The sequence below is a fragment of the Rhodamnia argentea genome, chromosome 11 (assembly GCF_020921035.1).
Source record: "Rhodamnia argentea isolate NSW1041297 chromosome 11, ASM2092103v1, whole genome shotgun sequence".
Lineage (NCBI taxonomy): Eukaryota > Viridiplantae > Streptophyta > Magnoliopsida > Myrtales > Myrtaceae > Rhodamnia > Rhodamnia argentea.
The window spans coordinates 3243742-3266648 of NC_063160.1; the positions used below are offsets into that span (position 1 = coordinate 3243742).

The following is a 22907-nucleotide window of genomic DNA, read 5'->3' on the forward strand; positions in this document are numbered from 1 at the left end:
AAATCCAAACTTTTGATCTATGCAAATAACTTTGATGTAGAAGGAAAAATTACCAAAAAAGTCCTAAACCTATTGCGATTGTACCAATTCAGTCCTAAACCTTTTTTTTTTTTTCCGATTCAGTCCTAAACCTTTTATAATTTCGCTAATTTAGTCTATCCGGCCAAATTTGACCGGCGGCTATGACGTGGATACCGGTCGGTGCCGGCCATCCGGCGACATAATATTAATTTTTTTTTAAAAAAATTTCTTTATCTTTTTCCGTTTTTTTCTTCTTCTTTTTTCCTTCTCTCTTCATGTTCTTCCTCTACAACGAGCGACTTTGAAACTCTGCAAGTTAAACTTGTCCTAACAATGTCCACCACAAGCGACTTGAAAAATTACCAATGTCCCGACAATGAACGTGAAATCCACCACGCCGGGGGCTAGCCGGGGACCGGGCGAGGCTCACCTCACCGGCCCGGACCCGGTGAGGTCTCGCCCGCCTTGCCCGACCATGGTGAGGCTCGACCTCGCTGTCGCTAGTCGAGGTCATGGCATGTCTCACTCGGCGACGATGAGGTCGAGCCTTGCCGGATTCGCCTCTGACCAGAGGAAGAAGATGAAGAGCCAGAGGAAGAAGACGAAGAGGAAAAAAAAGAAAGAAAAATAAAAATAAAATAAAAAATAATAAGCAATTCAAAAAATATTAAAATAACATGTCGACGAACGGCACCCACGTCAACGCTAACAAGTCAAATTTGATCGGGTGGACTGAATTGGCACAATTGCGAAAGATTTATAACCGAATTGGCTACAAAAAAAAAAAGATTTGAGATTAAATTGGCACTATTACAATAATTTTAAGTCTTTTTTGATGATTTTTCTTGGTCTCAAATGGTTTGCACACAGTTTGTGAAACTCAAAATGAGTTTCCTCCGATTCCTCCGGTTGGATATCTCCCAACTGGCCATCGAAAATCTCCCAACCCTCCAATCAGTTACCCCAACTTTGGATGTTCAAGTATGGGCTGCATATGAACATGAAGAGCGGGGAATTTATCGATGAGAAGTTATTGGACGATCCCGACACTCGTGAGCCTAAAGCTCATGCACCACCGGATCATACAAAATCCCATTTGGGATCCACCTTATTTGACAGTGCATCTAAATAGGGTTCACATGCACCGATCATGCCCGAACTTTTTTCACTCATCGCGCAGCCAAAATTCGTGGTTGTGGACCTCTTGCATTAAATGAGGCTAGCGTTTACTAGGAGGCAGTAAGCTGGAACCAACCAACCCTATAAGCCGTGCCATGAATATGCACTCCACTTGGAAGAAGCTGGCGAATCTTATGAGATACTCCAATGATCCGTTTTGTTCTTGTTTTTGCTTAGAGGATCGTTTTGAGGTTAATGACTTCTTAGAAGGGAACAGGAGAAAGAAAGAATTACTATTTGAAAGTCCAAAGTAGGCCAGGATAAAAGGACCAGGTACTTATTACATCGCCCCAAGATTTAGAGGGTTTTGGGAAACAGGCAAGGATTTGACATAGCACATGGAAGGAGGTACCCGCTACTTGCTAGCGACGTGCGGCCATACCCATATGGGATGCCAGTTCCCATTCTAATTAGGGCCGACAATTCGTGTTTGTATACTGCGCTCGTGTAGATTGTCGCCATTATAAGAATACTTCGATGCAACTGCAAAATGTGATATTGCCAAACGTATCAATTCGTCTGAGTTTCTGCTTAAGTCTCCCTTATCGAGATTTGTTATTCATTCTGTAAATCCGTTCCCTGTTCATGTTTGCGTTCTTGCGTCGTGTCGGGGATCGCCTCCCTAGTTGCATGTTGGATTTCGATACTTTAGATGGTGTCGTGGAATAGTGTGCGGAAAGTCTTAAATCTGAATATTTTAATTTATTCAATTGAGTCTTGGACCTTTGTTCAAAAAGTACGATAAAATCCTTTGAATGAGTTATTATATGAAAATTCCTATGCATCACTCAAAAATAACCTGCATGGCATCTTTGAATTGCACTTTTCGACATAAGCTTTACAACTTAATTTCATATAAAAAAAAATTAGGAATGAATTGAACCAATTGAAATTTTTAGGACTCAATTAGCCTTGTTGTTAAATGTTTAGGACTTTATTGAACCGACTCAAGAATTTGAGACTTGATTGCAAGCCATACATAAGATTTAGGACTTGTAGTGCAATTCTCACAATTGTGTTGTTGTGATCCGACCATTCAACTATGTCCCTAATAGTGTAAGTGATACCATGCATATAATGACAAATTTGATAGAACTATTAGATCTTAGAGGGAAACGTCCATAGTTTTACTTCCAAAGTATTATTTCTTGATCTCGTATAGTCATTACTCGTTAATAACTTGATTATTTCTTCGATTGCCGAAAACTCATCCATCTTCAACAATCTCTTCACAGTTAGTGAAGTATTTTTAATTATTCCCTTTATGATTATTTTGTTCAAAAACAGCTACAACTAGTTATTATATACCTTTCACTTAATATTTAACAACTTAATCTTGATCTTGAGCATTTCATGCAAGTTCTACCTCATGCTATCTAGAACAAAACAAAATCTTTGCATTGTCCTTTTGATTTCTTTTTAGCCACCAAGTTAATACCTTTAAGCAACTGATCACTTCAAACATACTTAAAATTATATTTGGAATGGAAAGAGATGTGAGTATTTGACAAAAAAAGACAACGAAGAGTGATAATTGCAACGGGATTGGCCATTGTCAATAAGAATAGCTTGGCCATTACAGGAGCCCAAAATCCATTGGGGAAATTGGGCTTCTTTCTACTATGATGGATCTCTATTTAGTATTCCTACAAAGGGTCAAATTTTCTAAAAGTCCATGCCTTTAGATCCAATCTCAATTTTATTTCGATTTTTTTTTGTCTAAAAAAGAATCGCAACTTTCACTCTAATTTCAAATCTGCACATCCATTCAAAAATCGTCACTCTTCTTCAAAGTTACCAACATTAGGGTAGTTAGAGGGTCATTATTAGAACTTGTCTCGTTATCAAAACTCGCGTCTTCGTCAATGCCCTTGCGCTCGTATAGAAAAATAGTTGTAGCTTTGATATTGATAGTCTTGAAGAAACCAATGGCCATTTTGGATGGATAGGCAGAGTTGAGATTTGAGTGAAAGTCGGGGATTTTTTTAAATAAAAAAAAATTAGTGCGGAATTGAGATTAAAACTAAAGTTGGTGATTTTTAGGGAATTAGCCCTCAAGTAACCACATCTTTCTCAACTTTTTATATGACTACGCTTAATGTATGACAAACATGATATTAAAGAGTGAGAAAGGAAATTGAAGCTTAGAGAGCTAGGGTTTAATGTCATTACTCTAAGATTTTCAGCATTCCATGCACATTTATTAGGAGATTGTTCATATGCTCTGCAATCAGCAAAAGAAAAACCAAGCTATTCATTTTTCAATCCATGACATTGTCAAGATGTTGCGTGAGAGCTAGGGCTCCGTTTGTTCCACGAAAAACGAATGATTTGCAAAACATTTTCCTAAAAATGATCTATCGAATCGCTTGAAATAATTAGCCTATGAAACAAATTTCATTATCAACAAAAATTATGTCTAAGCATTTTTGTAAATGATGAAAAAGTCCTTTATTAATTCATTTTTTCAAGCGATACAAGAGATTTTCTCTTTTTTAGGAAAAATTCAGGCTTTCTTTGTTTTACGAAAAATATGGAGTTCTTGGAAAATATTTTGCAGAAAGTTGTTTTCTAGGAAATTTTTGATAATTTTTTATATTTAGCTAAAACTTGAAAAATGAACTAGAAAACATTTTTCGTTGTTTGGTATGAAAAATCTGATTTGATTTTATGCGTCACCATTTAGTTAGAAATTGATGACGAGAACTCACCCGTCTTACGTGACATGGCTAGCTCCAATATAGACAATTTTTTTAAATAAAAAAATTCAAAATTTTAAATAATTTTTTCTATTCGTTCTTTTCTCTTTTCTTATTCTTTCTTATTCTTTTCTTTCTACCTTTGTCGGATGACGGCCACAAGAGAGGTGCTGGCGAGGCTCGAGCTTGCGGGATTTGGCGAGGCTTGTCCTTTGCCTGTGGCCGGTCGCCGACGAGCATTGGAAGAAGAAGAAAGAGAAGGAAAAAAATTGCATAATTAAACAATAAAATAAGAAATATTAAAAAATTATAATTTTTTTAATTATAGCTAGAAAGAAAAGGAATGTGAAAGAGCATAGGGAAGAATGAGGGTGGATTTTTCTATTTTTGAAGGAATTTTTTTATCCAAAAAAAAAGTCAATCGGTGAAAAATGATTTCCTTGACTAACTTATTTTTCATTAATCAATTATCAAAAAGTTTATAAAAATATATATTTTTTAAAATATAACTTTTTGCAAAGGGAGATTTACTTTGTTATGCTAAATTTGGGGACTTGGATAGACATGACCAAATGGAAGCGTGGACCCGAAACCGGCCCGTTGACCGGGCTCACGATTCCAACCCGGAACTAGAACCGGTCCTCAAGGGGCGGTTTCGGTTCCATAATTATCGGAACCGGTTTGGAATAGCCGGTTCCAACATTTTTTTTTTTTTTAAAGGGAGAGGCCCGAGGGGGAAAGAGCCGTTGGGATCGGGAATCGGAATCGGCCCAAAAATGCCGATTCTACCTTTTCGTGGAACCGCCAATTCCTGAATCGGAACTGGTGGTTCGGCCGAACCGGCCATGTCTAGACCTGGATGCGATTAATGAAGGCGATGGCGACAGGGAGCGCAGGCATTTAACGTCACGGACGCTTCAATGTGTCGCAGAATCTCGTCTCTCTATAAGACCCTGGCCTGGCAAGTGGTGCCTGCACAGTGCACAGTGCACACCACCTTCCTCCCTCCCTTCATCTCTGTAGATTTTTCCTTGACCTTTTTCTCATTTTTCTCCCTTTCCTAGCTTTCGAATCGGGATCAGAGCAAACCCAAAAGTCAACCACATCACTCCTCTCAACATCAAATCTGACCCCCCCCCTCCCCCTACTCCCCTTTCCCCCCACCCTGTCTCACAGGTCTTGTCTCAATCACCGGCGTCTCCATCCACTTTCCCAGTTTCGAGAAATTCTCGCTCCGATTTGCGAGCGTGAGTGTGTGCGTGGTCGTGCACCGGCGTGGTTCATAAATTCCTTCAACAACCGAAGAGAGGAATACAGCGAACGCGAGAGAGAGAGGAGAGGAAGGAGATGGACGTGCGTCCGAGGAGAGGCGGAGAGATGAGCTCGAACAGAGCCAGGGCTCCCCTGCATCCGAGAGATCAGAGGCCGCAGCTCAGAAAAGTTCAGGTCGTGTACTACCTCACCCGGAATGGCCTTCTCGAGCACCCTCATTTCATGGAGGTCTCTCTTCTCGCCGATCGCCAGCTTCGTCTGAGAGGTATCGCCAACGGAATGTGATTCCACTCTTACACTCTGTTTTCTTTTCTTTTCTTTTTTCTTGGGGGTCCGCTTCTGCCCGACCAGTACTCTGCTTCTTGCTTTACACGTTGTTGTCGTCCACAGATGTGATGGAGCGGTTGACCGCACTCAGAGGCAAAGGAATGCCCTCCATGTATTCTTGGTCTTGCAAAAGGTATGGGGGAACTAGTACTAGTTACTCTGTTCCAAGTGGTTTGACCATAGACAAAACCTCGAGAGTTTCTTGATCTCCTTACGCAGGACCTACAAGAATGGATATGTCTGGAACGACCTGTCGGAGAATGAAGTCATCTACCCGGCGGAGGGAGCCGAGTACGTGCTCAAAGGTTCGGAGATCATCAGCAGCAGCGGACCAGTCGGCAGAGAACCGGTTCACGTCCATTCGAAGAGGATCGCGCCGGCCTCGACGACCCGGAACGAAGAACAGGAATTGCGCTGCTCGAGGTACGACGAGGGAGTCGGCTTCGAAGTCGACGTGGAAGAGGAGGAAGAGTGTGAGCTGGCCGATGAAGAGAAGGTCAGCTACACGAGCTCCACCACGCCTGGCTCTCGCTGCTCGCGAGGCGTCTCCACCGACGAGCTCGACGAAGAGCGCGACGACGACAGTGCCAATAAGCTCCCTCGCGACACACATGACCCGGACTCGCCTCCGGCTCCGAACTCCACCGTCGCTGAAACCCCCGGAAAGGGCGGCGAGGGGTGTGGCGGCGCCGCGGTTCATCTCGAGGACGGCGACCCGGCTGCGCCGAGCAGGAGCAGCTCGGTGCTCCTCCAGCTCATCGCGTGCGGCGGCAACCTGGCCGTCCCCAAGACGAAGACCGCACCACCATCTAGCGTCCCCAGAAGTGGCAACAAGGACTTGCACAGAGGAGCGCTGTGCAAGAGCGCGACGAAAGCGGCGGCGGAAGCCGAGAGGGACGACGAGGCGGCCATGATACGCTGCATGTCGGAGAACCCGCGGTTCGGGAACTTGCAGAGCGAGGAGAAGGAGTACTTCAGCGGGAGCATCGTGGAGTCCACGAGCGAGGACCGAGTCGGGGCGGGTCAACTCAAGAAGTCCAACTCGTTTAACGAGGAGAGGTAAGGGTTGACTCAGTCCGTCCGTGTTGGTACTCTCCTTAACAAGTTTCCTCATTTTCATTTCTATCGTCACTATAAATATTTCGATTTCATTGCGCACTTACTAAATACCCTTTTGATTACACAAATTGTAGTAATCAATGCCAGTACATTCCTCCTGCATTGCTTGTAATGAATACCTTTTTTGAGTTTTTTTTTTATTAAGTATACTTGACAAATTCCCGGAACAGTTTTTGTAAGACCCATATATAATCATAGGATAATAATGTGTTTTCCAATATTGGAAGAATTAGGGCAATTTGGTAACGCTCCATGAAGAACATAAATCTATTTAGTAACGTCGGTTAATTTTTCTATTCCTAAAAACATATTAATAGCCGAAGATCAGATTTGGATTAGAAATAAGAAGTTAAAAGAAAATATTTCTCTCTTCCTATAAATAGAATTGTAAAAAATCATTTCTATTCAGAAATTATTTTCGAAAATAGAATTGTTACCAAACATATTTTGGTATTTTTCAGATTCGATTGATTTAAACGATTTCTTACTCAGGCACGAGACTTGTCGGCACATGAGGTCATCTGTTGACATTTTAGGTAGTAAAATGCTGCCATGTGATGGTGAAAATCCGTTTCCCTTCGTTTGAAGTTATCCCAGTTTCCATTTCGTGGTAAAACTGACACATCAGCCATTTCACCCATGTATCATCATTCATCGGTCAATCACATGAGCACAGTAATATAGAAAAAAATAAAATAGTACAATGCAAGTTTAGTCTGATGGATCTATAAATAAGTTCATAGATTCACATGAATCACTTGTTTAGATATTCATTTATAACATATTAGATTGTTTTAAAGATGAGTTTTTCTCTTTAACGGGTGCTTGAACCTAGATCATTTTTTTTTTTCTATAAAGTAGCTCCATCTTCGTTACATTCATCTGATCATGTGCGATTCATCTAAAACAAAAGAACAAAATACGAATTTCACTGCATGCAAAAGAGCGGTTACGCACTTCGTTAGAACGATTGACATTCATAATGTGGAGGATAATTTCGTAATTAAATTTGCAAAACCCCTTCCCTCCATCTTTTTCAAATTTGCGAATGTGTCTAATTTTGTGCAACAGGAGCTCCAAGGCCGGGGTGGGAGATGCTGTGAAGGAGGAGAAGAGGGAGGAGAAGTCATCGGCAAAAGGCAAATGCATTCCCCGGAAAATGTCAATGTCCTCCAGAACCCATAGAAAAATGCTGTAGTTGTTGCCTTTCTATCACAGTTTTAATTGGAGAGGATTGTTGGTAATTCAGTAATTACTTTGCATGCTAAGTGGTGTTTGGTGGGTGGAGAACCCGATGCATATCTTTGGATGCTTAATGGTAATGATTAAGGCAAGGTCATTAAGCATGATGAATGGATTACTTCGGAAAGGTCTCTGCTTTTGGTGATACTAAGTAATTTGAGCACTTTAATGATGTTGGTCACAGGCAGTTGAGTTTCCCCTATAGTCATGCACTTCTTTATATATGACGGGAACGCGACAACTCACGACGGATTAGGATCCGATGAAAAGTAGGTCGAATTTGGAGCACATTGTTATGATTGGGGGAGGGGTTGGATTCGACTGGATCTAGGTATGCTGGATTCTACTGAACACTTAATTTATGAAGTTGGTAATAGGTAGTTAACTTTGACATGTAGTCAAGCACTACCTACATCTGACGGGCAATATAACGGGTTTTGCTTATTAATTAGATGACGTTCATCACCTTGTGGCAGTTCACGACTCACTAGGATTTTAATGAAGAACAGACCAGATCATATATGCAGCATACTCTTACAGCGGCAAGGAGCCTGCCAGGTCTAGTTCTGATGGATTGGGAAAATTATCAAAAAAAGTCTTAAATCTATTACACACTTGAGTCAATTCAATCCTAAACCTATTGACAATTGCTCTATGATACACAGCCGATGCTTGCCTGGAAAATTATCAATTCAGTCTTTATGATCAATTTTGCTTATATGAATATCGGTTGCTCTATGATGCACGGCCGATGGTGACATTGATATTTTTCAAGATTTTTTTGTAATTTTTTATTTTCCAATTTGCTTTGGTATGTTTTTTTCCTGTGCTAGCATGGGTCACAGAAGACCTCACCGGCCATGAAGGCCTCGCCCAAAGCAAGGACCTTCTCGTCCGCGGTTGGCAAGGTTGTGGATGCCCTAGGTGAGGCCATCACGGGCGAGGACCTTCACGACTCTACCGATCGTGGATGAGGCGGCCCCGGCTAGTATCCGGCAAGGGCCTTTGCGCCCTTGCCTATGGCTTGTGAGGTCGCGATGGCCTTAGGTGAGGTCTGCGTAGCCTAGGCTCTACAGCCCCACCGGCTTTGGTCAAGGTGGCGATTGCCCCATATGGGTGAGGCATTTGCGTTTGGCGAAGATCGCCGGTGATCTTCACCAGCACAAGACAAAAAAAAAAAAAACAAAGAAGAAAGGAAAATAAAAATAAAAAATAAAAAAATCAAATGAAATTATAAAAATTATCCATGTCAAGATCGACCTTACCAAATAGGAAGACTAGCATCCTCATTGTTGACACCTGATTTTGATCGGTTTTTCTTTTGAAAAAATCTTTAAAAATCCATAAAAATTCATAAAATCGAAAAATCAATTTTGGAAGCCTTGGCCAAGCTTAAGGATCCATTTTTGAACAAAAAATATTTTTCGATATTTTTCACATTTTTTAGTATTTTCCGTATATTAGAAAAATACACAAAATTACAAAAAATAGTATTTTTGGCCTAAAAAATATGGGAAAACATCCAATATTTTTCTTTTAATTCCCTCTTCATTTTGGCCATTGAAAAATTGGAAAATTCAACTTGGGGTCACATGAGTCTTCACAAATGTGGACCTAAATTGAGCCAAAAAAATCATTTGAGGTCTTTCTTTTATTTTTCTTACTTTGAGTCAGTTATGACATTTGATTCTTACACCTTTAATTGCATTTTAGTCCAATCAATTTCAATTTTTGAGCAGATTGCAAATTGTGCTTCTTTGCATTTCCAATTTAGTCCTCGATTTTCAATTAGGGTCAAATTGGTCATTTTAAAGGCGAACCCATACAGAAATGAACGTTGACCCACAAGTTTTTTGGTGTTCTAAACACATTGGTGAGGTTAGATTGACAAAAAATGGTCAATTAGGGCCCTAATTGAGCAGATTTTATGTTCGGGTCGAATTTGAAATTTGGGGCTTTTGCATGAAATTGTACCAATTTGTTTCGAAATTGACATTCATAAAGGGTATCCATATTCTAATGTTCAATTTTGACATTAATTTCATGTGAATTGGTCAAATGGACAGTTAATTGGACCAAAAACTTGAAATCGGGTTGGGTTGACCAACCGGTCAACCCATTGACTTTGTTGACTAAGAGCCAAAGAACTCATTTTGCAGAGTCTTCTTGGCACGCCCAGTTGTTGCAGAAGGAAGACCCAAGCCACAATTTTTCACCAACGGATTACCCATTGACTTTGACGCCGTTGACCGAGAACCACGGAAGCAGCTTTGTTCTGCAAATCTCTCGCGCACACGGGGACAGGAGAGAAAAAACGAAAAAAAATCTGTTGAGGGGGGGTTCACATTTCAGTTGCAACAGATCCACAAGAAGAACAAAAAGGAGAAGATTCGAGGAGAGCTCGGGGACCATGGACGTTCATCAGAGGTCCTTCGCGAACTTTCACTCGAGAACTTCATCGAGAAAGGAAATACGAGACAGAGATCAAGAGGACGGATCATCGTCGCCGTCGCTCGGATGAACACAGATTGGTCTTCGGGTGGAGTTAACAGAACAAGGAGGGACTCCAACAACCAGGACATAACAGAAAAGGGGATAAAAAGGGAGCTCGCAAATAAAAGAAGGTGGGAGGACTTCAAGGAGGGGGGAAAAAGAAGACGAGAGAGGGAACGAGAGAGCAGAGGAGAGTAGGAGAGAGAGGGAGTAGTCGCCAGCGAGGGTGGACGGCTCTGCTCAAAGGCGAAGAAGAAGGAGCTCGTCGCTGTCGGGGGACGATCGGCACGAGTTCGAGCAATAAGACCGCTTCTTTCGAGTTCATAGGAAACGCCGGGATCACCGTCGATCGTCGTCAAGCACCGCCATCGCCGCCGTGAAGGTCCGTTCCTTTTGATCTCATCATGCTCTGTTTTTTGTTGGATTTACTGTTCAAATCTGGCCATGAGTTGTTAGATTTGTTTTGGCGTATCTCGCACTTCGTTTAGCATCTAGAACGGCCGCTAAGCTTCTCTATGTCTTCCTTGTTCATTTTTCTTGCATTGAAATGAACCGAACGTCGAGATTGACCTCCGTACGGACTTCGCGGGAGTCGCGATTCGTGAACGTCGATGGACGATAGTCGCTGGCCGAGATCGCTCAGGTAAGTCCTCAAACTCTTTTGTGATGTTAGTTAAGGCTAAAAATTGCGAAACGAACGGTTGAAATGCGAAAACTAGAGCTCGCCGGAAAAGTGCATTCTGGCCGGACCTGTTTGGCCTCTTTTAGGATAGTTCCTACGGTTAGACCCCGCTGATTTTCGGATATGTTATAGATGACGTCGAGACGATTCCGTCGATACCTAGATCGCCCAAATCGGACGAGATTTCACCGTTGGATCGTGCCGGGAAGTCGTCGGCCGTCCATCTCGTCGGAGTCTAGAGGTAGGAGACGAGCTGACGTGGCGGTCAGCGGGTCAACGGGCCTATGTGGCACTGACGTGGCGCACACGTGGCGCCACGTCAGCGGGTGGTTACAACAGAAATAACAAAAAAAAACGAAATTGATCCGACGGGTGAAATGATGCCACGTGTCGCGATCTCTTTTTTTTGAAAAATAAAAATGATTTTTCAAAATATTCAGATTTCAAAAAAAAAAAAAAATCATTTTTGTAATCCGCGGCCCAGGTTTTGCCACGTGTCACCATTCCGATCGTTGGATCATATTTTTCGAAAATCTGAATAATGAATAAATCATTTTCGGAAAATAAAAAATGCTTAGATCTAACGGTTGATTTTTAGTCGCGCTACTTAATCTAGACCGTTGATCTTGGAGTTGAGAACGTGCGGTGGAGATCAAGTCTCCCTTCAATCTAAGCCGTCGATTTTAGTCAACAAATCTGACTGTCATCCTCTCGCCACGTGGCGAATTCCTAAGCGTCGATGGGTTTTTGGGCGGGATTTTGATAATTCGCGCGCGCCGAGACCCAAACGGCGCCGTTTTGGGGAACACCGGTCCGGGCGCAGGCCCGGACCGGGCGGAGCGTCCGTGGACCGGGTTGACCGGTCCGTTGACCGGGTTGACCGGTCCGTTGACCGGGTTGACCCGGTCCGATTAATAAATAAAAAAATAAAAAAAATGGAAAAATCATAGAAAATCCAAAAAAAATTAGAAAAATTGTAGAAAATTCCCAAAAATTCCAAAAATTCTCAAAAATTGAGGAATGGCTACAATCAACTAGCCAATCCTATTTTTGAGATTTCTTCTCCCGATCTTTCCAAAAATGACAATTTTACCCCTCAAAGGGTAAATTGTCCCCAAAAATTTCATAAAAAATTTTTTTTCCGGAAAATTCCAATAAATGTCGGAAATTAGGAAATGGGTCAATTTAGGTGGCCAATCCTATTTTCAACATTTCTCACCCCAAATATTTTCCGAAATGACGATTTTTCCCTTTTTGGCAAATCGTCCCAGATTTTCTCAAAATTACGATTTTGCCCCTCATGGGTGAATCGCTTCCAAATCACTCATGACCCCCTCTTATACTTTGAATACTCTTTCTCTAAGCCAATAGGGCTATATTAAGAATTCTATGCCGATTTGATGCGCTTTATCCGCATGTTTTGGATTCTCCGATTTGCGCATTTACTTTAATTGATTGTGATTTGCTAGGGTAGTCACTCCCATCCGCATGAACTCCTAGATTAGGATCCGTACCCCACTCGTCCGCATGAAATCTAAGGTTAGAAAATTCAGTCAACTTAGGTACCGAAAGGGCGTCAATTAGGATAATTGACGTAACTAAGTCCCCGAACCCACTTCTCTGGTTCTCTGAGAATCGAATAGAAACTCCCGACTATTCGATAGGGTTTCCAATCGTACCTTCCACGAAACGATTGGTGGCGACTCCGAGGCATGCACATGTAGCACATGTCACTAGACCGCACCGTAGGTCGATCACGTTATCCTCCGTTGCGATTTGGGTAATGGGCCTTGGGAGAGACCCGCGTCCGAAGGTCCACACGCAACCGGGCCAGAAGGGCGACCCATTAGCCCACGATCTCCCGCCGACGAGATCGAGGGTCGCGACACTCATAAGCGATTTTAGGCCAAGATGAACTAAATGAACTCAATTGACAAATTGTAAAAATGATTATGACTAAATTAGCCAAATAAAAAAAGTTTAGGACTAAATTGATAAAAATGTAATAAGTTTAGGATTATGTTTATAATTTTTCTATAGTGGATTAGTCCATCATAATTAGTGATCACGTGGGTCCTTAGTATAATAACCTGGTATAGACGAGTGTTGGCTGGGTTTACTCCTATGTGGAGGAAGCCCAATGAAGTACAAGTGTGACGGCCTAACTTTTTACCATGTTAGATTAAAAAGTGGAACGATTAATGTTAATTAGAGCAGTGGATTACTAAGCTTAAGGCTACAATTGGGTGCGATGAAATTAGGAATTGACGGAACATCAATCGCCATTACTTGTTTTGGTCTTTGATAGAATAGTTCGTGTGAAATTTGGTTCGTGGTTGAACCGCAAAGCCTTTGGGTCGGCCCCCCACCACCTCAAGACCCTTATATTAGGGGCTCATTCTCTCTCATCTCCCTCATTTTCCTTTGCTTTTTTGTGGAACACCCCCCAAACGCTCTCTCCTTCAACCTCTCGGATCTCTCTCCACCGCGGCTCTCTCTCTCTCTCTCTCTCTCTCTCTCTCTCTCTCTAGTTCTTGTGCTTGTGACTCAATTATTCAACGATGGTGGTCCACGAGCTCCTCTAGGTCCCGCATACTAGCCCTAGACGCCGCTCATACTTCTTGCTCGCCCTTGAACCCATGCGATGCCTAGGAGGAAAAAGGGTCGTTTGAGCTCATTTCTTTAGCGAATCGAGCTTCGTTTTCTTCATGCGGCCACCGAGGCAAGTATACCTCTAGCCTTACTACTAGACAGTTCGTTGATGGTTTGTTTGGGCGCAATTCACCGACTTTGGTTGTGGGTATTTGAAGTGGAACTTGTACTTGCATGGATGGGGAAACTCTCTTAGATGTTGAATCTGCAGCTTGGTTAGTGTCCCTAGTTCTTGGGTAACCCGAATATGCGGCTTGATCATCTTGATTTTCTTTGGGTATACATGAATTGGAAATTGAGTTTTTGGGAGAGTATTCAATCATTGACTATGGGAAGGGTTCTTTAAGTTTTGTTGGGTACATACCGGCTAAGGTAGATAGCCTAACACCTCGAGACCCCGAATAGGCGTTATTGACACATGGATTGATGTGAATATTATGTTTTGACGAGGAGAAAGGATTGAGACAGAGATGGGGTTGGCCGTGACTCTCGAAGAGCTCTATTTGGAAGTTTGTAGTTCAATTGCCATCCGAAGGCATTAATTGAGACCACATGAACTTCGGTCGTAAGACAGGGAAGGAAGGTTCAATGGATTCACGTGGCTCCTTCATGTTCTTTTTGTGTCTTGTGAACCTTTCGTGCTTATGTTTCGTGTTGCTCTTTGTTTGGTATCCTAATGCTCTTTGTTTGATATCCTATTGTATTGTGGCTTGCTAAGGTCTTCTTGACGGATCGAAACAGTGGATTGCCTAGTGGTTTGGTCGGATGTTTATTCGCTGAGCTTTTAGCTCACTCCTTGTGGTTTAACTATTTTTCAGTTTAGTATTGAGGATGAGGCTGCAAGTTGGTGGTGAAGATGAAGCTCATCGTTGGTGCTGTTATATTGGGAGTAGTTATCATACCTTATAATGTCCCAATAATCTTTGAACTTTTGTAAAGAATCAATTAAAAGATATATGTATATGTAGATAAACTTAGTATTTTCTGAGTTTGATGCTTGAGAGTTATGCGTTATTATTAGGTTGGGGAACCCTATTAAGGCCATACCCTTTAGGCGTTGTGTTTGCCGATTGTTTCCATGCAATTATATGTGATGTATGGCCGTTGATTGTTTTTAATTTTTAGTCTTCCACATGCGCCCACTATTATGTACTTAATATTATATTAAAGCAGAGCTCGTTAGTAATAAGTACGGCAAACGCCCTAGGACATCACAACATGCCCATAGGCTTGAGCCCATACGATGATACATATGGAGAAATAGGATTTCTCACTATTATTATGTCATAGCCACAAAGTAATGTTGTTGCAAATGTAATAGCAAGAAAGAAAGAGAGAAGAAAATCTAGAAAGAGGGTGCCGTTCGATTTTCATCAATCTAACATCATAGGTCGATTTGTGGTCCAATTGCTCGCGATATGTTGTTCTCGAATATGATCGGTTTGATTTTCATTTGGATCTTCTTTCATCGGGTTTTTCATGGGTAGAACCGAACCTGCGTTTTGGTGAGTTTTATCTTTGATCTCTTGCGAATTCACGTGTATTGCTAAGAATGGGGCTCTTGATGTTGTTGTTGCTATGTATCTCTAATATTAACTAGAGAAGAATATTGTTTACCCAATTCGTTGATAGTGAAGATTTTAGGTGGACTCTGGTCTTGTGGTTTCCTATCTCCTCACATTAGAGAGATTTTCCACGTAAAAATTCCCTTGCGTTCATGGGTGTTTATTATTTATATATTTTGGCTGATATATTACTATATTATATCGTCTTTTATTAGGTTTGCACAAGAGGGGAGATTGCTTTATTCCGCTGCGCATTGTTCGGATTCTCACCGATCTCCTAATAATGTGATATCAAAGCCTAGGTTACAACAAGTCTGGTTCCTATAGACACACAGGAGCTATATGGGTTGTTACGACTCTGACCCAAGGCTCTATATGTGAGGTGGAGATTGTTCGAGTTATCTCACATCGGTTGTGGAAGGGACTGTTGGTCGGTTATAATTGTAAGGGAAAGCCTCATCCTTTATGCTAGCATTTAGGATGAGAAAGGACCAAGACCATCGGTAAAGTGGTATTAGAGCGTTGGTTCTCGGTTGATTTTTTGTGCCTTGTGTTAAACAATTGAAACGAATATGAGTAGAATGGTTACATTGAATGATTCAAATTGTCATATATGGAAAGGAAAAATGGAAGGCTTTTTATATCTGAAGGATTATTATTTATCCGTGTTTGCTAATGAGAAAACCATGAATAAAACCGATAATAATTTATATGTCATCATCAAATGTATGGTTATATTTGACAATGGGTGGATGATAATGTTTTGGATAATATCATTGCAGAAACACATGCACTCAGTTTGTGGAATAGACTCGAATAATTATATGGTCGAAAGATTAGGAATAACAAGTTATTTCTGATTAAAAAGATAATGGCTTTGATATATCATGATGGTACTCTTTTGACTAATCATTTAAATTCCTTTCAAGGAATTATAAATTAGTTGGTTGCGATGGGAATCATGTTTGATGATAATATATACAAACATTATGGTTGTTTCATACTTTGCCGGACTCGTAGGAAACGTTACGAATGTCTTTATGTAATTCAGCCTTGGATGGTAAGATTACCATGGATTTGACCAAGAGGAGTGTTTTGAATGAAGAGATGACAAGGAAGACATAGGGATCCTCTTCACATTCTGATGCCTTGGTTGTTGAGAAAAAGGGAATAAGTGAGACTCGAGGTTCATGGAATAAAGATAAAAGTTGAGTTAAAAGTAGAGGCAAATCTAATAAGTTTGCAAATATTGAGTTCCATTATTGCCATCAGAAGGGACATATCCGGAGGTATTGTCATCGGTTGAAAAGAGAGAAACAGAAAGAGAAAAATAAAGAGGCGAAAAGAGATAATAACGACGATGGCAATTGTGTTGCTGCACTTTCAAAAAAATTTCCCATTGTTTTTAATGGTGATATAGTCAATTTTGTATGTCATAAGACTAGTTGGGTAATCGATAGTGGTGTATCTATTCATACTACATCTTGTGGGAGTTTCTTTACATTGTATCGGGCAGACGACTTTGGATCTATGAATATAGGAAACATTGGGCTTGTTGAAGTTGTAGGCATTGGTGATGTGTACCTAGAGACTAGCAGTGGCACGAGATTAGTGTTGAATAATATTAAGCATATACCTGATTTTCACTTGAATTTGATTTCCATAAGTAAGCTGAATGATGAGGGGCATTGCAATATCTTCAGTGATGGTCAATGGAAACTCACTAAAGGTTCTATAGTCGTAGCTAGAGGCAACAAATATTCTTCGTTGTACATTATGCAAGTAAAATTGTCCACAAACAAAATTAATGCAATAGACGGCGAAGAAAGAGTTGATTTATGGCACAAGAGGCTCAATCACATTAGTGAGAAGGGTTTGTCAGTATTGTCCAAGAAGAAGCTCCTTTTAGGAATGAAAAGTTCAGCATTGAAGAAATGTGCTCACTATTTAGCAGGAAAATAAAATAGAGTAGCATTCAGAAGCTCTCCTCCTTCAAGAAAGTTAGGTATACTTGATTTAGTGCATTCTGATGTTTGTGATCCTATGAAAATAAAATTGCTTGGTGGCTCTCTTTATTTTGTTGCTTTCATAGATGACTATTCAAGGAAATTCTAGGTTTATACCTTGAAAACTAAAGATCAAGTGTTACATACTTTTAAGCAGTTTCGAGCTTCGGTTGAGAGACAAATTGGAAAGAAGTTGAAATGCCTTAGAATTGATAACAGGGGAGAGTATACTAGACATTTTGATGAATACCGCAAACAACAGGGTATGCAACATCAAAAGACACCTCGTAAGGCACCTCAATTAAATGGATTAGCTAAGAGAACGAACATAACAATGGTATCAAGCCCCAAATTAACAATAAGTCTAGACCCAATAGACACAGAGAGAGATATGGGTTGTTGTAGCTCTGACTTAGGGCTCGATGTGTAAGGGGGATATTGTTGGGCTATTCCACATCGGTTATGGAAAAGTCTAGTGGTCAGTTTATAAGTATAAGGGAAAACCTCATCTTTTAAGTTAGATTTTAGAATAAGAGAGGCCCAAGACCACCCAACACTAATAATCTCCTATTTGTAATGAATAAGTTTCAATGAGGATGATGTCATATTAACAGGACAAATGAGAAAGAAAGGCAACATCTCCCCCGAGTACCTTGGAAATCCTTCTATATATATTGGAAAATATTCAATTCGAAAACTAACGGGACTTGACTTTAATGGCTTTATGCATAAACCATATGCTAATAACTTTAGGTATATCATCGTAAAACTAATAGCACTCACCACCATAGTCTTTCTTTTTATATTCATATATCCAATTATCCAACTATTGATTAGCAACCACTAATATTAGTAGAGCGATTTTTACGCTCTCAAGAAATTTGTGATTTCCTAGTTCTAAGCGCGTATTCGGAAACTAGACATGAATTGCATCGATTGGCTCGATCTTACACGAAGACCTCTTACGAAGTTTTTCAAACTTTTCAAGGCCTAGTTAAGACTTTTGACGAGTGGAAGCTCCTCAATGATTAAAAACTTCACAAATACCTTATGCACGGTTTATATTTTTCTTAATGATAAGCTCAAATTAGTCTCATATTATGTCATATCTCTGAATTAAATCACTCGAGATTTTGTCCGCTTTGGCCGTCCCATATTGAACCTCATGATTTTATCTTCTAGTAGATCAACAATCTTTGTAGTGCTCCTCCAACAAGAAAAGGGTTAATAACATACTATATTATCAAGAAAATCATGGATCAAGGTAAACTTCAAGACGTGCGATTTTTACATAATCTTACTTTCAATTTTGAAGTCGTCGGAAAGCTTTGAGCTCAAGTTTCCAAATACACAATGATCATGCAATTCGAATGTGAAGTTACTGTTTCAAGAGAAAGAGCGTGTACCGTAGTGTGGCCTCCATGTCCCCGCTCAAAAGCCAACTTTCAATAGCGTCTCAATCAATTCTCAATCGTCAATGCAAAAAAAAAGGAGTCAAATCAGCAATAAATATATATATTGAGACCACCATAAAAATAAAAATAAAAAGCCATTGTGTAGTATGGAGAATGGCGAAAGTCGGGAAAAGTACTAAAAAAGTCATAAATCTATTTTATTGATATCAATTCATTTTTAAACCTTTTCAATTGGATCAATTTAGTCCTAAACCATTTTGTATTGGTACCAATTCAGTCCATTCAGTCAATTTTGGTCGGAAATCCTGACGTGGACGCTGGCGATGCCAAGTAGGACTGCTGGCTCTAACGTGGACTTTTTTAATAATAATTTTTATAAAAAAATATCTTTTTAACCATTTTTTCTTTTTTCCCCCTAAACTTTTGCCCCTTTCCTTCTCTCTCTTTCTCTGCAACTCTCTCTCTCTCTCTCTCTCTGCAACCACTCTTGACCTCCGTCTCTGTTTCTCTTCTTTTTTGTCTCATCTCTTGATCCCGAATTCGAGCTTTTATTTTCTTTGAAAATTGCCGAAGTTAAGGCTAAGATTCAGCCGTGGTATCATAGTATCACTGCGAAGACTGTTGGGGACTCGTGCTCACTAGAAACGCCAAAGAAAACCTGCAAAAGAAGTCGTCTTTGAAAGAATCCAGATCAGGTTTGGGTTATAAACTTATAACGTCTGTGAAAGAATCCAGCCACGATGAAGATGTGAGAATGTAAGGGGCGGACTGGTGGTGTGTCGGTGAAGCCTGAAGAGGTGCAGCGGTGGGAAAGGCAAGCACAGGAGCCTGCGCGTCACTAGAAATTGTCGACGTTGGACCGAGCGTTGCGGAGGCCTCGCCGTGGATTGAACTGATCTGGGCTCGTACGGTCAGTAGCTATGGAGGTCGCCGGAGGTTGTAGCTGAATAGCGGCGCTCCCAACGAAAGGAAAGGGGCAAAAGTATAGGAAAAAAAAAAGGCAAAATAATTTAAAAAATAATTTTGTTAAATAAATATTATTTAAAAATATTCACGTCAGCGAAAACTCTCCTACGTGGCACCGCCGACGTCTACGTTAGCAATTTCCGACCAAAATTGGTCGAATGGACTGAATTAGTATCAATGCAAAAAGGTTTAGAACTAAATTAGTTCAATTGAAAGGTTTAGAACTGAATTGGTACCGATGCAATAGGTTTATGACTTTTTTGGTACTTTTCCCGACGAAAGTCATTGATGAAATAAGTCCAGAAAAAAAATTTGCATGAGAATTTTGCATAAACTTAAATAATTGCTTTACTCAAACACGATAAATGCAATTTTAGTTCATTACTTGATTTGCTCCTTTTAAATTAAATAAAACTAACAGTTTGGAACTTCGAAATCAATTCAAGGTTATTATATATATAAAACTAGTTGTTCTAACTATTACTATCTTTATCCCTCGACGCTAGATAAGAAAGAAATTTTAGCTTGAGGCTCCATTTGTTTTATGGAAAATAAACGTTTGAAAAGTATTTTTTTCGAAAGTAATCGCTCGTATCACTTATGGAATTGAAAGAAAGAAAAATATTGTCGTCATCCACAAAAATCTTTAGATATGAATTGCTGACAATAATGAAATTATTTTTTATTAGCTTATTATTCAAACGACACAAATCGATCTTTTCTTAGTAAAATACTTTTCAAATCATTTATTTTTCATGAAACAAACGAAACCTGAAACTGAAGATGAGATTACTTTTTTTATGATAGAAATTACTAATTATTGACTAAGATTTTCTCTAATATATCTATATACTCTACGTAAAATTTATATTCCTTAAATTCTCTCTTGTTTGATGTTTTCAGGTGTGATAGCCAAGAGCTTATATAGCCTTCACAAGAGCCAAACTTAAAAATCGTGGAATTAGGTTATAAGCCTCTCTCATTAAGTGTGGGAAAAATTATCCAAAAAGTCGTAAATTTATTGTACTTTTGCTAATTCGGTTCTAAACCATTTTAATTTTTTCAATAAATTATAAACATTTTTCATGTTTGTCAATTGAGTTCATTTAGCCAATTTTAGTCAAAAATCATTGACGTAGACATTGGCTATCCTATGTGGTATGATTAGCATTGATATGGATAATTTTTTAATATTTTAATTTTTTTACAAATTCTATATTTTATAAAAAAAATTTCTGTTTATATTTTTATAGCTGTGGTCGGCGAGGGCTGTGAGCTGCTCGCTTGCGATTAGCAAAGGCGTTGCGGCCCCCTCCAACCAATATGAGAGGTTTTCGGCCCCGCTTGGTTTTGGGCAAGGGCCGTAACGACCTTGCCCAAACCAGGTGAGGGTTGCGGGCCCTTGTTTTTGGTCGGTGATGGTCGGCCGACCACCTCGTCGACCACGGTTATAAAGAAAAAAAAAAAAAAATAAAATAAAATATTAATTAAAAATTATCTACGTTAGTGCTGGCCATATCACGTAGGACGGTTGGTATTCAAGTGAGCGATTTCTGATCAAAATCGGTCGTGATGACTTAATTGGCAAAACATGAAAATATTTAGGACTCAATTGACGAAATTAAAAAGATTTAAGACTTTTTGGACAATTTTTCCTTTATAATGTGTGCCAATTAGCTTCTATCAAAAGCTTACTTACAGTCTGTCTTCTCTTATCTTCATTTTACTTATCCGAAGGCGTGTCAGTTCCCTCGGCCTGGGGTTACGACCCCAACCTCTGTCATTTAAAATGAATGTCTAGTCGTAGTTATACTAGTTTCATCTTAAATATCAGATGCATCGCAAATAGTGCCTAACTTATCCTAAATTATGCATGCTTAGTGGTTAGTAACCCCGGAATTGGACGTTGAAATGCATGTTTAATGAGACCATTGCCTATGTTGTTCATTTCTAACAACTCATGCTAAGTTATCATTAAGTTTTCTAAATAATGGACTTTCCATTTTCATGTTTGTCCGACTTAACTCGAAATAAAGATGGACTCCTCAAATATAAAAGGATAACGAGTCAAATGGTCCATGAACTTTGATTTAATGTGCAATGTGGTACCTCAACTTTTAATTTGTTCAATGCGGTCTCTAGACTTTTGCGAGATGTTCAATGTAATATCTCAACTATATGAAAAAGAACGAAGTTGTCCCTCTATTTATTCAAATTTAGGGACAACATTGATTATTTTCATATAGCTCATGGATTAAATTGAACATGTCCGACAATGACATTGTACAACCTAAAAATTCAGGAACGGCATTACGCATTAGACTAAAATCCAGAGATCACTTGGACAAACTAAGAATTCATGAATCATATTGAACAAACTAAAAATTCATCGATCATATTATATATTGAATTAAAATTTAAGGATCATTTACGTCATTTTCCCGAATATGAACTCTGTGCAGGCGAATTGGCGGACTCGATGGCTTATCCACTCTGGCCCTCCACCTTCTTCTGTCATCCGAAAGCGTTGGCGCCAATATCTGATCCACCCACAACAAACTATACAATCGTTGCAACAATTAAGAAATAAATTTTTTTTAACGAAATAACACATAGGAATCAGAAAGAAAAAATTACAATTTATAATAAAAAAATTATGTATCAAAATTCTACACCAACCCCAATTGGACACTCTACACAAAAGGAACATAAGATCGACGCCGGAGGGCCAGATTGTTTCTTGTTTACGTAAATTCAGCATTCTCTCTTACCGATCCAGCCAAGCCATAGATGAATGTCGTCAAGATCTGGGCGTCCTCAACCGGATGTCTACGCGGAGATGACCAAGGCCAAGGCCGCCCGCCCCACAACCGCCGCATCATCCTCACCGGACAGCTCCGTCAAGAACGATAAGAAGAAGAAAGTAAGCGCCTCTTCCCTCTCCTTTCTTTCCATTGATTTCCCTTCGATTAATTCTGTTTCAATTCTTCGCTTTTCGCATTCGAATTATTCATTTTGCTCAAATCGAGTTTGATTTTGCTAGTTTTTTTCCCATTTTTCTTTTGAAAAGTCCATCATGCCCAAGATTTTTGGCTCCAAACGAGGGGGCAAGGGCTACTCCGACGACGGTGACATCTCTCTCTCTCTCTCTCTCTCTCTCTCTCTCTCTCTCTCTCTCTCTCTCAAAATCTAATCGTTCGAAAGGTACAGCATAATACTAGATAGATCTCCCTAATTTTTTAAAATTATTTTTTTGGTCGGCAGATACG

The 22907-nt window shown here is 40.0% G+C and overlaps 1 protein-coding gene across 2 annotated transcripts; it reads left to right on the forward strand.

The window, feature by feature from the left end:
* Positions 1–4986: 4986 nt before the first annotated feature.
* On the forward strand, positions 4987–7963 carry LOC115744125 (protein SOSEKI 2-like). 2 transcript variants are annotated; one of them, XM_030679225.2, is made up of 4 exons: positions 4987–5436; positions 5562–5631; positions 5697–6557; positions 7689–7963. In XM_030679225.2, the coding sequence occupies exons 1-4, from the start codon at positions 5247–5249 to the stop codon at positions 7813–7815; spliced, it is 1248 nt and encodes a 415-aa protein (XP_030535085.1). In that variant the 5' UTR covers positions 4987–5246; the 3' UTR covers positions 7816–7963. The 2 variants fall into 2 exon arrangements, with proteins under 2 accessions (XP_030535085.1, XP_030535086.1); XM_030679226.2 differs by having other exon boundaries at positions 4989–5436; positions 5718–6557.
* The last annotated feature ends 14944 nt before the right edge of the window (positions 7964–22907 follow it).

Coding starts and splice junctions, on each gene's coding strand:
- LOC115744125 (XM_030679225.2), top strand. CDS start 5,247: ATGGACGTGCGTCCGAGGAGAGGCGGAGAGATGAGCTCGAACAGAGCC. Junction 5,632..5,696: donor TATTCTTGGTCTTGCAAAAG/GTATGGGGGAAC, acceptor AAACCTCGAGAG/TTTCTTGATCTCCTTACGCA. Junction 6,558..7,688: donor AACTCGTTTAACGAGGAGAG/GTAAGGGTTGAC, acceptor TTTGTGCAACAG/GAGCTCCAAGGCCGGGGTGG.